This window comes from Halictus rubicundus, unplaced genomic scaffold (assembly GCF_050948215.1).
Source record: "Halictus rubicundus isolate RS-2024b unplaced genomic scaffold, iyHalRubi1_principal scaffold0137, whole genome shotgun sequence".
Classification (NCBI taxonomy): domain Eukaryota; kingdom Metazoa; phylum Arthropoda; class Insecta; order Hymenoptera; family Halictidae; genus Halictus; species Halictus rubicundus.
Window position 1 is genome coordinate 375,835 of NW_027488678.1, and position 17,946 is coordinate 393,780.

The 17,946-nt window shown below is 43.1% G+C and overlaps 2 protein-coding genes across 2 annotated transcripts; both read left to right on the forward strand.

Moving 5' to 3' along the window:
* The first annotated feature begins 9,242 nt into the window (after nucleotides 1-9,242).
* Nucleotides 9,243-10,664, forward strand: LOC143363804 (uncharacterized). The gene has a single exon (XM_076804338.1). The coding sequence runs from the start codon at nucleotides 9,243-9,245 to the stop codon at nucleotides 10,662-10,664; it is 1,422 nt and encodes a 473-aa protein (XP_076660453.1).
* An 81-nt stretch (nucleotides 10,665-10,745) lies between these two features.
* Nucleotides 10,746-17,416, forward strand: LOC143363805 (uncharacterized). The gene is made up of 5 exons (XM_076804340.1): nucleotides 10,746-13,413; nucleotides 13,463-14,505; nucleotides 14,664-14,739; nucleotides 14,831-14,979; nucleotides 17,270-17,416. Exons 1-5 carry the CDS (start codon nucleotides 10,746-10,748, stop codon nucleotides 17,414-17,416), a joined length of 4,083 nt encoding a protein of 1,360 aa, XP_076660455.1.
* Nucleotides 17,417-17,946: the final 530 nt, after the last annotated feature.

A 17,946-nucleotide genomic window follows, 5' to 3' on the forward strand; every position in this document is an offset into this window, starting at 1 on the left:
TAGGATAGAGGATAGGATAGGATAGAGGATAGGATAGTACTGATGATAGGATTGGAGAGAGGATAGGATAGGATAAAGGATTGGATAGGATAGAGAATAGGATAGGAAAGAGGATAGGATAGGATAGAGAATGGGATAGGATAGAGGATAGGATAGGATAGAGGATAGCACAGAGAATAGGATAGGATAGAGGATAGGATAGGGGATTCGATAGGATAGAGGATAGGATAGGATTGAGGACAGGATAGGAAAGAGGATTGGATAGGAAAGAGATTCGGATAGGGTAGATGATGTTATAGGAAAGAGGATAGGATAGGATAGAGGATAGGATAGGATAGAGGATAGGATAGGATAACGGATATGATAGGATAGAGTATAATATAGGGCAGATGATGGGATAGGATACAGGATACGATAGGATAGAGGATAGGATAGAGGATAGGATAGCATGGAGGATAGGATAGCATTAAGGATAGGATAGGATAGAGGATAGGATAGAGGATAGGATAGATGATAGGATAGAGGATAGGATAGGATAGAGTATAATATAGGATAGAGTATAATATAGGGCAGATGATGGGATAGGATACAGGATACGATAGGATAGAGGATAGCATAGCATGGAGGATAGGATAGGATTAAGGATAGGATAGGATAGAGGATAGGATAGAGGATAGGATAGAGGATAGCATAGAGGATAGGATAGGATAGAGGAAAGGATATAATAGAGGATACGATATTATAGAGGATAGGATAGGATAGAGGATAGGATTGGATAGAGGATAGGATAGGATAGAGGATAGAGGTTATGATAGTGTAGAGGATACGATAGGATAGAGGATAGGATAGAGGATAGGATAGGATGGATGATAGGATATGATAGAGGATAGGATGGGATAAAGGATAGGATAGAATAGGATAGAGAATAATATAGGATATAGGATAGAGAATAGGATAGGATATAGGATATTATAGGATAGAGGATAGGATAGGATAGAGGATAGGATAGGATAGAGGATAGGATAGGATAGAGGATAGGATAGGATAGAGGATAGGATAGGATGGATGATGGGATATGACAGAGGATAGGATAGTATAGAGTATAGGATTGGATAGAGAATAGGATAGGATTGGGATAGATAGATAGGATAGATAATAGAGGATAGGATAGGATAGAGGATACGATATGATAGAGGATCGGGTAGGATAGAGGATAGGATAGGATGGATGATAGGATATGATGGAGGATAGGATAGGATAGAGGATAGGATAGGATAGAGGATAGGATAGGATAGAGGATAGGATAGGATAGAGGATAGGATAGGATGGAGGATAGGATAGGATAGAGGAAAGGATAGGATAGAATAGAGGATAGGATAGGATGGATGATGGGATATGACAGAGGATAGGATAGTATAGAGTATAGGATTGGATAGAGAATAGGATAGCATTGGGATAGATAGATAGGATAGGATAGGATAGAGGATAGGATAGGATAGGATAGAGGATAGGATAGGATAGAGGATAAGATAGGATAGAGGATAGGATAGAATAGAGGATAGGATAGGATAGAGGATAGGATAGAATAGAGGATAGGATAGGATAGAGGATAGGATAGGATAGAGGATAGGATAGGATGGAGGATAGGATAGGATAGAGGATAGGATAGGATAGGATAGAGGATAGGATAGGATAGAGGATAGGATAGGATGGAGGATAGTATAGGATAGAGGATAGGATAGGATAGAGGATAGGATAGAATAGAGGATAGGATAGGATGGATGATAGGATATGACAGAGGATAGGATAGTATAGAGAATAGGATTGGATAGAGAATAGGATAGGATTGGGTTAGATAGATAGGATAGATAATAGAGGATAGGATAGGACAGAGGATACGATATGATAGAGGATAGGATAGGATGGAGGATAGGATAGGATAGAGGATGGAGGATAGGATAGGATAGAGGATAAGATAGGATAGAGGATAGGATAGGATGGATGATGGGATATGACAGAGGATAGGATAGTATAGAGTATAGGATTGGATAGAGAATAGGATAGGATTGGGATAGATAGATAGGATAGATAATAGAGGATAGGATAGGATAGAGGATACGATATGATAGAGGATCGGGTAGGATAGAGGATAGGATAGGATGGATGATAGGATATGATAGAGGATAGGATAGGATAGAGGATAGGATAGGATAGAGGATAGGATAGGATAGAGGATAGGATAGGATAGAGGATAGGATAGGATGGAGGATAGGATAGGATAGAGGAAAGGATAGGATAGAATAGAGGATAGGATAGGATGGATGATGGGATATGACAGAGGATAGGATAGTATAGAGTATAGGATTGGATAGAGAATAGGATAGCATTGGGATAGATTGATAGGATAGATAATAGAGGATAGGATAGGATAGAGGATAGGATAGAATAGAGGATAGGATAGGATAGAGGATAGGATAGAATAAAGGATAGGATAGAGTATAAGATAGAGGATGGAGGATAGGATAGGATAGAGGATGGAGGATAGGATAGGATAGGGGATAAGATAGGATAGAGGATAGGATAGGATAGGATAGAGGATAGGATAGGATAGGATAGATGATAGGATAGGATAGAGGATAGGATAGGATAGAAGATATTATAGGATGGATGATAGGATATGACAGAGGATAGGATAGTATAGAGTATAGGATTGGATAGAGAATAGGATGGGATTGGGATAGATAGATAGGATAGATAATAGAGGATAGGATAGGATAGAGGATACGATATGATAGAGGCTAGGGTTGGATGGAGGATAGGATAGGATAGAGGATAGGATAGGTTTGAGGATAGGATAGGATAGAGGATAGGATAGAATAGAGGATAGGATAGGATAGAGGATAGGATAGAATAGAGTATAGGATAGAGTATAGGATAGAGGATGGATGATAGGATATCATAGAGGATAGGATAGGATAGACGATAGAGGATAGGAAGGATAATAGGATATGAGAGAGGATAGGATAGGATAGAGGATAGGATAGGATAGCGGATAGGATAGGATAGAGGAAAGGATAGGATAGAGGATAGGATAGGATAGAGGATAGGATAGGATAGAGGATAGGATAGGTTAGAGGATAGGATTGGATAGAGCATAGAATAGGATAAAGGATAGGATAGGATAGAAGATAGGATAGGATAGGATAGAGGATAGGATAGGATAGGATAGAGGATAGGATAGGATAGAGGATAGGATAGGATAGGATAGAGGATAGGATAGGATAGGATAGAGGATAGGATAGGATAGGATAGAGGATAGGATAGGATAGAGGATAGGATAGGATAGAGGATAGGATAGGATAGGATAGAGGATAGGATAGGATAGAGGATAGGATAGGATAGAGGAAAGGATAGGATAGAGGATAGGATAGGATAGAGGATAGGATAGGATAGAGGATAGGATAGGTTAGAGGATAGGATTGGATAGAGCATAGAATAGGATAAAGGATAGGATAGGATAGAAGATAGGATAGGATAGGATAGAGGATAGGATAGGATAGGATAGAGGATAGGATAGGATAGAGGATAGGATAGGATAGAGGATAGGATAGGATAGGATAGAGGATAGGATAGGATAGGATAGAGGATAGGATAGGATAGGATAGAGGATAGGATAGGATAGAGGATAGGATAGGATAGAGGATAGGATAGGATAGAGGATAGGATAGTGGATAGGATAGGATAGAGAATAGGATAGGATGGAGGATAGGATAGGATAGAGGATAGGATAGGATAGAGGATAGGATAGGATAGAGGATAGGATAGGATGGAGGATAGGATAGGATAGAGGATAGGATAGGATAGAATAGAGGATAGGATAGGATGGATGATGGGATATGACAGAGGATAGGATAGTATAGAGTATAGGATTGGATAGAGAATAGGATAGGATTGGGATAGATAGATAGGATAGATAATAGAGGATAGGATAGGATAGAGGATACGATATGATAGAGGATCGGGTAGGATAGAGGATAGGATAGGATGGATGATAGGATATGATAGAGGATAGGATAGGATAGAGGATAGGATAGGATAGAGGATAGGATAGGATAGAATAGAGGATAGGATAGGATGGATGATGGGATATGACAGAGGATAGGATAGTATAGAGTATAGGATTGGATAGAGAATAGGATAGCATTGGGATAGATTGATAGGATAGATAATAGAGGATAGGATAGGATAGAGGATAGGATAGAATAGAGGATAGGATAGGATAGAGGATAGGATAGAATAAAGGATAGGATAGAGTATAAGATAGAGGATGGAGGATAGGATAGGATAGAGGATGGAGGATAGGATAGGATAGGGGATAAGATAGGATAGAGGATAGGATAGGATAGGATAGAGGATAGGATAGGATAGGATAGAGGATAGGATAGGATAGAGGATAGGATAGGATAGAAGATATTATAGGATGGATGATAGGATATGACAGAGGATAGGATAGTATAGAGTATAGGATTGGATAGAGAATAGGATGGGATTGGGATAGATAGATAGGATAGATAATAGAGGATAGGATAGGATAGAGGATACGATATGATAGAGGATAGGGTAGGATGGAGGATAGGATAGGATAGAGGATGGAGGATAGGATAGGATAGTGGATAAGATAGGATAGAGGATAGGATAGGATGGATGATAGGATATGACAGAGGATAGGATAGTATAGAGTATAGGATTCGATAGAGAATAGGATAGGTTTGGGATAGATAGATAGGATAGATAATAGTGGATGGGATAGGATAGAGGATACGATATGATAGAGGCTAGGGTTGGATGGAGGATAGGATAGGATAGAGGATAGGATAGGTTTGAGGATAGGATAGGATAGAGGATAGGATAGAATAGAGGATAGGATAGGATAGAGGATAGGATAGAATAGAGTATAGGATAGAGTATAGGATAGAGGATGGATGATAGGATATCATAGAGGATAGGATAGGATAGACGATAGAGGATAGGAAGGATAATAGGATATGAGAGAGGATAGGATAGGATAGAGGATAGGATAGGATAGAGGATAGGATAGGATAGAGGAAAGGATAGGATAGAGGATAGGATAGGATAGAGGATAGGATAGGATAGAGGATAGGATAGGTTAGAGGATAGGATTGGATAGAGCATAGAATAGGATAAAGGATAGGATAGGATAGAAGATAGGATAGGATAGGATAGAGGATAGGATAGGATAGGATAGAGGATAGGATAGGATAGAGGATAGGATAGGATAGGATAGAGGATAGGATAGGATAGGATAGAGGATAGGATAGGATAGGATAGAGGATAGGATAGGATAGAGGATAGGATAGGATAGAGGATAGGATAGGATAGAGGATAGGATAGGATAGGATAGAGGATAGGATAGGATAGAGGATAGGATAGGATAGAGGAAAGGATAGGATAGAGGATAGGATAGGATAGAGGATAGGATAGGATAGAGGATAGGATAGGTTAGAGGATAGGATTGGATAGAGCATAGAATAGGATAAAGGATAGGATAGGATAGAAGATAGGATAGGATAGGATAGAGGATAGGATAGGATAGGATAGAGGATAGGATAGGATAGAGGATAGGATAGGATAGGATAGAGGATAGGATAGGATAGGATAGAGGATAGGATAGGATAGGATAGAGGATAGGATAGGATAGAGGATAGGATAGGATAGAGGATAGGATAGGATAGAGGATAGGATAGGATAGAGGATAGGATAGGATAGAGGATAGGATAGTGGATAGGATAGGATAGAGAATAGGATAGGATGGAGGATAGGATAGGATAGAGGATAGGATAGGATAGAGGATAGGATAGGATAGAGGATAGGATAGGTTAGAGGATAGGATTGGATAGAGCATAGAATAGGATAAAGGATAGGATAGGATAGAAGATAGGATAGGATAGGATAGAGGATAGGATAGAGGATAGGATAGGATAGAGGATAGGATAGGATAGAGGATAGGATAGGATAGGATAGAGGATAGGATAGGATAGGATAGAGGATAGGATAGGATAGGATAGAGGATAGGATAGGATAGAGGATAGGATAGGATAGAGGATAGGATAGGATAGAGGATAGGATAGGATAGAGGATAGGATAGTGGATAGGATAGGATAGAGAATAGGATAGGATGGAGGATAGGATAGGATAGAGGATAGGATAGGATAGAGGATAGGATAGGATAGAGGATAGGATAGAGGATAGGATAGGATAGGATAGGATAGAGGATAGGATAGTGGATAGGATAGGATAGAGAATAGGATAGGATAGAGGATAGGATAGGATAGAGGATAGGATAGGATTGAGGATAGGATAGGATAGAGGATAGGATAGGATAGACGATAGGACAGAGGATAGGATAGGATAGAGGATAGGAAAGGATACAGGATAGGGTAGGGGATTGGATAGGGTACAGGACAGGATACGATAGAGGATAGGATAGGATAGACGATGAGAGCAAAGTGAACCGCCACGGTAATCGGAGCTTAACAGCAGATTTTTGAGTCTATAGCCGCGAAAGAAACAAAGAAGTTAAACTCGAAGTGAGTTTCAAGCATTAATTAAAAGAAGAATTACAAATAAGATAATTAATTCGCGCGATTTCGAGGAAAATAAGAGCAAATCTCCCCCGGGGGACTAGTTCCGAATCTCCGGGTTCAAATCACGTGAATTCGGTTATTAAACTGAACAAAGTGGATCGAGACACAGTGTAAAGTAAATTAAAATTAATTAATTAATTAATTAAGGTACTTACTTGTTATCGGGAATTCGTACGGTACGGTTTTTTCCTCGTGGAAAACCCACTCGGTCGCACGAATCGATGAAATACCACGGTCCGGAACATCTAGAAAAAAAAAGAGAGAAAATAATAAATTAGTTACTAATTAATAAAACAAGACGGGCTTGTGCGTGCGGAGATTATTGTGCGTGCGGAGATTACTCGACACGAAAACCCCTTCCTTCCAGTAAATCAAGGAACGGAGAGTGCCGGTGAAAAACCTGTAAAAAGAAAAAATTATTAGTATAATTAAAATTAATGGTCGGAGTGAGGGGCACATTGAGAACAGAAGTGCATTAACTGAAAGTGAGAAAAAAGGACTTAAAGTGAGGAATTTAGGGAAAAAATTTCGAAATAGAGAAGTACCACCAGATAAACCGATACACACGGACCAGGAAGAGGGACCACACCGCGAGGGGTCGGTCGTATCTCATAAAAATAAGGTAGGAGAAAGGGTTTAGTGCCTAAAAATAGGAAAGAGTAGAGAAAAGTAGGAAAAGAGATTTGACCTTGAACACAAGAGAGAACTAGCGGTTTTTATATAACTAACCCACATCTATTAGTGCAGCTACGGATAGGGATAGACATAAGAAGCAATCGCCCTATAGGAAGTTTTCTCGTAAAACCTATCCCTGTAGGTGTTAGGGTCGTTATCTCGAGAACGGGGGGCCGGAGGCGAAAATCGTGTACCTCCGAAATCCCTTCGGGGACCAGACGCCAACCCCGAGATACCCCCCCCCCCCAAGAGGATAGCCTACCCAGAAAATTTTTTCAGTCGAAAATTTATGGGACACCCGGTATATAAGAAAAACTTAGACTTTATCCGATCTAGGCGTGCGACGGCTCGTTGTAAAGCTCTAGCCGAGCCCTAACCGACTACCGGGTCAGCTTTTTGAAAATCTCAAAATTCGAGGTAATTTTTCCCACAGCTCGGAAAGGAGGGGGCAAAATCGAAAAAGTTTTTCAGGGGGGAGAATACTTCTCCAATCCGACCCCGAAAGACTCGCCACCCTCCGAAATAGGCGTGTCCGATTCGTCGCTGACGGTCCGCGTATTTCCGGCCGTGTGGCAATCGAGGATGCCACAGCTGCGCGAAGCATGCTCTTTCGTCCCAAAACATATTGCGCAAAGAGCCCTTTTCCGATTTTTGTCCGTCCTTCGACTAATCACGAAGAATGCTAATCCTCGAGTTGCCGCACGCGAGGCGCTTGAGGGTTCGAGCTGATGGCATTGGAAAAGTGGCCATAAGTCAATCCGTACGACCCTCACTCCGTGTACCGTCCGCGAGGTACTTGAGGGTCCCGGATTCGGACACAGCGGGCCTTGTGGCCCACTACACGCGGCGGCCAAGGGGTCGTAAATCCTCTTCCGCACGACGCGAGGTACGCTCGGGTTGCGCTACAACCCCAAGAACCGTGTCTCTGGTTTTCGTCAAACGGACGAAAACCACAGACAGTAAACGCACGTTTCCCAGCCCCTTAGGGGCAATAAATTAGCTGCTAGCCACTTGGCTAGCACGGCGTACGGAGGCCACTCGGGCCCCAACAATACCCAGCCACTTGGCTGAAAATACATGCTGCTCCGAGGTACTAATAAACGCGCTTTTTGGGGAATTTCCCGAACATCGGCCTAAGGTAGGGGTTTCTTCCACCACCAAAGAGGGAGGTTCCAGAAGATCCTCTCCCTTAGGCTGATCAACAAATCAGGAGAGTTTTACTCCCATCATGGGCCCATGCCCAGAATTCTCACCACCCACACGAGGTGACGAACGAACTGACCTCGGAGCAGCAAGGCAGAATCAATCCAACTGGCAACCAGTCAACTGAAAAACTCTGACTAAACGTAGAAGTACACATACAAAGGCCTCGCTTTGTTAAATCTGAAATCGCGCTAAGTGCACACCGCGCTAAGTTCACACCGCGCTAAGTTTACACCGCTCCAGCCCACTGTTCCGTGAATTAAAGACTCATCTAAGGTTAGTTCGGCAGATGAGATTCAATAAGTTGTAAATAGTGTGAATAAATAGTCTATTGCGCAAAGAAAAGAGACTGCAACATTCATTTACAACCACAAAATTATCCATGGTCCTTCGAGCCGGATCAGTGATCTAAGTGGAGTGCGGTGAAGTTTGAACATTGAAATATCAACGCACAACGAGATCTGTTCTACCGGACGATCTCCATCATCTTCGTGGGGTCGACATTCTTGGACGTTATACCGAGCCACGGGGATCATCCAAGTACGCGATTGCTGAGGACACCAGTGGACTGATTCTCCAGGAAAGGAAACAAGGAAGCAGCAGCCAAAACCTATCTACGAAAGGTAGGCTCGTCAATTCACGCGGTTCTCTATTTCCTGTTTATTTTTCCACTTTTCTTCCTGTCTCAATTTTCCGAAAATGACTGGCACGACAAAGAAAGATTCTCAAAGGGAGGAACAGATTCGCGCACTCAATCATAGAAGCCGATATTTTAAAGGGCAAATTACAATGCTTATGAGTTTCCTTGAAAATTATAAGGACTCTGCTAAAGAACGCGTTAAACTACGAGAACGGATCGAGCGTTTAAAATCATACTTCGAAAAATTCGACGAACAACAAAATGAGCTGACAATAATATCGGATGACAGCGAGACTGTACTTTTGCAACGAGAAGAACTCACAGAATATTACGATGATGTGCTAGCGTCCGCGATAACACTGTTAGAAAATCTTGAGACGCCTTCAAATAAGGCAATCAAAGAAAACAATCTTACAAGTAAATCCAATTCGGTTCCAGTCAAATTACCTAAAATAGATTTACCAAAATTCGATGGTCGCATCGAAAATTGGATTACCTTTAAAGACGCCTTCCAAACGATGATACACGCGCACGAAGGTCTAAGTAATATTCAGAAATTAAATTATCTTAGGCTTTCATTATCAGGAAGAGCCGAAATCGCGATAGGAGCTTTTACAATCACTGACGACAACTACGCAGCCGCTTGGAATCATTTAGTAGAAATTTACGATAACAAACGCGCTTTGGTTTTACGACACGCGGCACTTCTACGCGACACTCCATCAATGCCTAACGAGTCATCCGAGTCAATTCGCGATCTTGTTAACCATATGCAATTACAAATACGTTCATTGCAAGCTCTAGGTCGTAGTTGGGAGGATATCGCCAACGATCTCATAACTAGTATAATTATTTCGCGCATGGGCAAGGAGATCAGGAAAACGTGGGAACGCACGTTAGCCGATACCGAAGTGCCAAAAATAAACGATATTTTCAAATTCTTGCATTTGGCCTCCCACCAATGCAGGGATTATGAATCCATATCAAACATCACGACGCAGGATCCTCCGATTAAGAAACCGCAAAATGATAATCGCGCATACAACACTCGACCACTCCCTTTGTCTTCGCCGCCAAATAATCGCGCATACAACAACCGTCCACCTCAATTTTATTCGCAAAATAATCGCACTTATAATACACGGTCATCTCCATCGCCATCACCAAACTTGAATTATCGTCAAGCTTTCGTAACGCAATATCGCTTTCCAACTTGCGGGATTTGTAAAACGGGTGAACATGCGGCTTATCAATGTAAAAAGTTTTTGGAAGCCCCCGTAGATAAAAAAATAGAATTAGCGCGCAAGGCCGAACTTTGTTTAAATTGTCTAAAGCCCGGTCATTCACCTGATACCTGTTACCGGGGCAGGTGCCAAAAATGTCATCGACCACATAACACGCGTCTTCATCGGGATAAAAATCCTAAGCAGCCAACAGTAATTTCACACGCCGAATCAAAAAACCTTGAAAACGACTCCTGACTCGCTACCCGCTTCGACGTTACGCATCAATCCCAAAATAAGATAACATCGCTAATCATTGATGGTTCGACCCATGATTTAATGGCTACAGCCACCGTTCATGCTTTGGACATCAATAAAAAACTCATAAATTGTAGAACGCTCTTGGATACATGTTCAAACGCAAATTTTATAACAGAGGAATTATTAACAAAGTTGAAATTACCAACGCGCGAGCAGAGCGTAACGATCGAAGCGTTGAACGAGCTCAATACCATAACAAATAGGCAAGTCAAACTGACAATCAAATCCCGTTTGAATAACTTTAAACGCGATTTATATTTTTTCGTAATTCCGCGCATTGCTGGGCACTTACCCGACGTCCAAATAGATAAAACAAAAATCGCGATTCCGTCTAACATTCGATTGGCGGATCCAAATTTTCATAAACCCGCGCCTATCGACATGCTGATCGGTACGGGACTGACGCTCTCGTGCCTCAGTATCGGTCAAATAAATTTATCGAAACGAACCGACTCTGACCTGATCTTACAAAAAACTCAGTTCGGTTGGGTTATCGGGGGGAGTGCTCCTACTACGTTCCACAAAAATTCGCGCAAATCCTTCTATAACAATACCGAATTTGATTTGAAAAAATTTTGGGAAATCGAAGAAGGATCACAACTTCCTCATTTCACACCTGAAGAGGAAGCTTGTGAAACGCATTTTAAAAATAACATTTCGCGCTCTGTTACCGGTCGATACGTAGTCGCGCTTCCATTTAACGACAAAAAACAAAGTATAGGAGAAACTTATAATCGCGCTATGAGTAGATTTCAGTCGTTAGAAAGACGATTCGCTCTTAATCCAGAATTGCATACAGAGTATACACAGGTAATAGAGGAATACATAACACTCGGCCATTTAACGGAAATAAAGACACCTGTGCACTCTGAAGGGTTTTACCTGCCACACCACGCCGTCATCAAACCCTCCAGCTCAACAACAAAGGTTCGAGTTGTGTTCGATGGTTCGGCAAAATCGAGTACAGGTATATCGCTGAACGACACTCTTTTAACAGGTCCTACTATTCAGGACGATCTTTTCTGCCACTTGTTGAGATTTCGAATGCACCCTTTTGTACTAACCGGGGATATTGAAAAAATGTACCGTCAATTTCTTGTCAGACCCCAAGACAGACATTATCAAAAAATTCTTTGGCGGAATGATAAAAATGAAATCGCGACTTTTCAACTAAACACCGTTACTTTCGGTCTTACATCCGCGCCTTTCCTTGCAACGCGATGCTTGCAACAACTTGCCAACGACGAATTGCACACGTACAGCGCGGCATCCGAAGTCATAAAGAGGGACATTTATGTTGATGATCTCCTGACCGGTGCCGCCACATACCGCGATACAATTAGATTACGCGATCAAATAATCGAATTATTAAAAAGGGGAGAACTTAATATACGACAGTGGGTTTCAAATGATCCAAAATTATTGACTGGGTTATCTAATGACCAAATTCATCCGAAACTCTTTGGGGACGAAACGGTGAAAACATTAGGTGTAGCATGGAATCCGCGAAATGACAAAATTCAATATTCAGTGAATATTAACTCACCACAGCAACCGACAAAACGCGCAATATTATCAACAATTGCCAAAATATTCGACCCTTTGGGACTATTGTGTCCAGTAACTGTAACCGCAAAAATAATTATGCAACGTCTCTGGCAATTAAAATTAGACTGGGATGAATCACTACCCGCTCACCTACATCGTGAATGGTTGCTTTATAAAGACGATTTAAAACTCTTGGAAAGGATCACTTTCCACCGTCACGTCACACAACGCACCGTTGAAACAATTGAAATACACGGATTCTGTGACGCAAGTGAACGCGCTTATGGAGCGGCTATTTACATCCGTAGTATAGACCGTTCCGGAAAAATCAAAACACAAATACTTTGTGCAAAAACCAGAATCGCGCCTTTAAAAACAATAAGTCTCGCTCGTCTTGAGCTCTGTGGAGCAAATTTATTAGCAAATTTATATGTCTCAATAAAAGATTCTCTCACTAATAGCGTCGCAAAAACCACGTTCTGGACAGATTCGACTGTCGTGCTGCATTGGCTTATGAAATCTCCGAGCAACCTAAAAACTTTTGTAGCCAATCGCATAGCAGAAATTCAAACAAAAACGCGCATAACCGACTGGCGCCATATTCGCACGACTGATAACCCCGCAGATTTATTGTCGCGCGGCATTACAGCAAAAGAATTACTCAATAACAAACGTTGGACATTCGGTCCAGATTGGCTCACGCTTGATAAATCGCTTTGGCCGGAATCGCGATTAGAAATTTTGCAAGATATACCTGAAGTACGCAAGATTGTTTGTCTCGCCTCAAATGTTCTCAATCCCAATGACATTCTACACAAATATTCATGCATCAAGCGTCTGCGTAGAGTGATCGCGTATTGTTTAAGATTTTTAAAGGCAAATCGTCATACCGGAGCGATTTCTGTAGAAGAAGCTCAACACGCGAACGAAAAAATTATCGCTTTAATACAGCAACAGTCGTTTTCAGAAGAAATACGCGCATTAAAAACTGGAACGGAATTGCCCAATAAAAGTAAACTTCTCTGTTTAAGTCCTTTTGTTGACAATAAAGGCATATTACGAGTCGGAGGTCGTCTCCAAATTGTCAGAATTACCGTATCATGCAAAGCATCCGATATTATTGCCAAAAAACGATCATGTAACCGATCTCATTATTCGACATGCACACTTGCAAAACCACCATTCAGGTCTCAACGCTACCTTGTACCACGTTCGACAATATTACTGGCCCATCGACGGCAAAAATACTACACGTAGGATATTGCGAGGTTGCGTGAAATGTTTTAGAGTTAATCCTCCTGCGACAAGCTATGTAATGGGAATTTTACCGGCCAACCGAATCACCGAAACGCGCCCTTTTACCAACATAGGAGTAGATTATTGCGGCCCATTTTTCATTAAAGAGCGCAAGTTCCGAAACCGCATGAAAATCAAAATCTATGTTGCCGTATTTATTTGTTTTTCGAGTAAGGCTATTCACTTGGAAGTAGTCAGCGATATGACCACTGAAGCATTCATCGCAGCTTTAAAAAGAATGATCGCGCGCCGTGGAGTATGTAAAAATATTTATTCCGATAACGGTACCAACTTCATAGGTGCCAATAATGAGTTGACCGAGCTTTCCCGAGTCCTGAACGAAAATGAGAAAATTCGTCAATTTCTCAATGATAAAGAAATATCGTGGCACTTCATGCCGGCTTTAACACCACATTTCGGCGGGCTCTGGGAAGCGGCCGTCAAATCTTTCAAACATCACCTTAAACGCGTCGTAGGTAACGAATTATTTACTTACGAAGAATTTGCCACCTTTGTAACGGAAATTGAGGCTGTCCTTAACTCCCGTCCATTGACTCCGATATCATCCGACCCCAACGATCCCGAAGCCCTTACTCCCGGTCATTTTCTAATAGGAACCGCGCTGACGAGTATACCCGAGGTCGATCTCACCATGACCTCCAACAACAAACTGTCAAAATGGCAGCATATTCAAAAGGTGAAGCAGGACTTCTGGACCAGGTGGTCCAAGGAATATATTAATCAATTAAATGTACGCGCAAAATGGGCCAAGGGGTCCCATATAATAAACAAGGGAACCATCGTGGTACTCAAGGACAACCACCTGCCACCTTCACATTGGAATCTCGGACGAGTGGAGGAGATTCATCCAGGCCCAGATGACGTCATACGCGCTGTAACCGTTCGAACAATTAACGGAGTTTATAAGCGCAATGTAAAACAACTAGCACCGCTTCCGATCGAACCTACGTCATCTTAAAATTTAAGATTTATGTCATCGCGCCTTTATTTGCTCTTATTTATTATGTCAATCATATTCGTATACGATATTTTCTATGTAATCAATTAGTAGATAATTTTTTGTGTATTTAGGTTAGAGGTTTCGGAGAATTCGCGTTATTTTTTACAGTAACTTGCCTTTTTTATTCCCTTTTAGTATTATTAGACTGTACATATTAGCTTCCGCTAGCTCCCTAGTTATTGATTTTTTTCATTATAAGGATTAATCGCGCCCATTTTATTTTTCTATTGAATGACAGTGTCATTCAACGGGGGGAGCATGTCCGATTCGTCGCTGACGGTCCGCGTATTTCCGGCCGTGTGGCAATCGAGGATGCCACAGCTGCGCGAAGCATGCTCTTTCGTCCCAAAACATATTGCGCAAAGAGCCCTTTTCCGATTTTTGTCCGTCCTTCGACTAATCACGAAGAATGCTAATCCTCGAGTTGCCGCACGCGAGGCGCTTGAGGGTTCGAGCTGATGGCATTGGAAAAGTGGCCATAAGTCAATCCGTACGACCCTCACTCCGTGTACCGTCCGCGAGGTACTTGAGGGTCCCGGATTCGGACACAGCGGGCCTTGTGGCCCACTACACGCGGCGGCCAAGGGGTCGTAAATCCTCTTCCGCACGACGCGAGGTACGCTCGGGTTGCGCTACAACCCCAAGAACCGTGTCTCTGGTTTTCGTCAAACGGACGAAAACCAGAGACAGTAAACGCACGTTTCCCAGCCCCTTAGGGGCAATAAATTAGCTGCTAGCCACTTGGCTAGCACGGCGTACGGAGGCCACTCGGGCCCCAACAATACCCAGCCACTTGGCTGAAAATACATGCTGCTCCGAGGTACTAATAAACGCGCTTTTTGGGGAATTTCCCGAACATCGGCCTAAGGTAGGGGTTTCTTCCACCACCAAAGAGGGAGGTTTGTAACCGTACAGGTTACATATTGATACACCCCATAGATCGAACGTCGATGTCGACCCCACCATAACGCTCCGTGACGTAGCCCGCGAGTTCGGACGGAGAAAAGGACCGCGAGATATCGCGACACTTGTCGTAATGCGCACGCATCGATCCCCACTCGATACCGATCGAAGGAGGTCGATGTGTGCCGCAGATAGATCACTCTACATCTGGAAGCGGTTCTAGCCGCACGCGTCTCGCGAAGTGTCCCGTCGGCGAAACACGGTACGCGATCGAGGGGTCAAACCGACCCGATAGAACAGGCAAACCGACTGTTCTATCCTCGACACGTACGCGCCTCAAACCGAGGAGTCACAGGTGCAAACTGCGCTGTGGCATTGCCGACCATTAAGACGCAGTTTGTGTTCTGTGTAATTATCACGGGTTATTTAAAATTCGTAAATCTTTCGTCGTAATCGTGGTACCGAGTGGACACTTCGTCATCGTAACTTTCGGGGTTCTTGTTCGAAATGCCCATCACTGCTTCGGTAGGATTTGCATGGTCGTGATCATTCTGCCGCTATCAATCAGGAACACGTTCGGAGGCCACGTATCGTGCTGAAGAGCGTAGTCCTTGGTAGCGTGGCGTGACCTACGGCTTGGTGTGCGTCTCCATCCAGACCACTCGTACGAGCATTCGGACGAGTGTATGGACGGTCTGACAAGTCCACAATCGTGCAGTGCGTCGTACGCATACGGATTGTTCGAACGAACTCACAATTTCCCTTCGGGTCGATTCGATACGACCGAACCTTGCACAATCCTTGTCATTCTGCCGCTGCTTACACGGAGATTGCTCGGAGGCCACGCATCGTGCTGAAGAGTAAACTTCTTAGTTGCGTGGAGTGCCAGGGGTTTTTAGTGTGTGTCTCCACTTGGGCTATTTGTACGAGAATTCGGCCAAATACTTGGGTGGTCTGACGGGTTCGCCTTCGATCGGTTACGAGGTCGAAACGAGTCGTCCAACCGTCACTGCGTCAGGCACACGGGTCGGATTAGAGCGAGCGGACTGTGCACAATTCTTGTCATTCTGCCGCTACCGATACGGAGATTGCTCGGAGGCGACGTATCGTGCTGAAGAGTAAACTCCTCGGTCGCGTGGAGTGCCAGGGGTTTTTAGTGTGTGTCTCCAACCGGACTACTCGTACGCATTCGCGGCCGAGTGCACGGTTGGTTAGACAGGTCACGAATTCGCATATCGTGAGGCGCGATACACATTCAAATCGTTAGAATCGTTTATAAAAAAGAACCAGGTGTAGAGGCAAAGCGAGCGAACTGCGTGCGTCGTAACACGGCGTACATTGCGTGTTTACGTGTTGCGAGAACTCGGTACGGATTACCGTTACGCGGTATTCAGCGCGTCGTCGTTGAGGAATTTATTGCCCCGTACGTCGGGACAGATCACGAGTCGTCCTGTAAACAAATAGCTCATCTCCGAGCATACCGGAGAGATTGCTCGTCAAAACAAAAATAGTTCTTCCAAGAATATACTGCCAATTTTACCAGTAATTTGTCTACAAGCTTTATTTGTCTCGTCCAAACCTCGCCGCTTTCCAGTGCCTGGAGGCACGAATCCATCTCCTTCGCGAATTTACACGCGTAGGGAATTGGGGGTAGTAACCGGCCCCCGTGTCTTAATATAAATAACCCTTGAGTCGTCGGGACAGGGAAAAATCCAATCAACACAGTCGAAAGAGGAATGTACGGTTACAGGTTCCAGAAGATCCTCTCCCTTAGGCTGATCAACAAATCAGGAGAGTTTTACTCCCATCATGGGCCCATGCCCAGAATTCTCACCACCCACACGAGGTGACGAACGAACTGACCTCGGAGCAGCAAGGCAGAATCAATCCAACTGGCAACCAGTCAACTGAAAAACTCTGACTAAACGTAGAAGTACACATAGAAAGGCCTCGCTTTGTTAAATCTGAAATCGCGCTAAGTGCACACCGCGCTAAGTTCACACCGCGCTAAGTTTACACCGCTCCAGCCCACTGTTCCGTGAATTAAAGACTCATCTAAGGTTAGTTCGGCAGATGAGATTCAATAAGTTGTAAATAGTGTGAATAAATAGTCTATTGCGCAAAGAAAAGAGACTGCAACATTCATTTACAACCACAAAATTATCCAGGCGTATACCGAATTTCGGCCCGATAGGTCAATTTTCGTACGGAACCATAATCGCGAAAACACCTAAAAAAACGCCGGGTACGATAAAACCGTGTGGGGGCTCTTTGGAAAGCCAGAGAACAGGGCTGGCATTTCGCCAAAGCAGATTTTGTATATCGTGTAAAATAAAAGAAGTAACATACAGTTAAGAATAAAAAATTAGAGTAAGAGAAGGTATCGACACCTTGACACGTTTAGACCACGCGCAGACGTTTTAATGATAGGTTAAATTAGGCTAAGAGCGA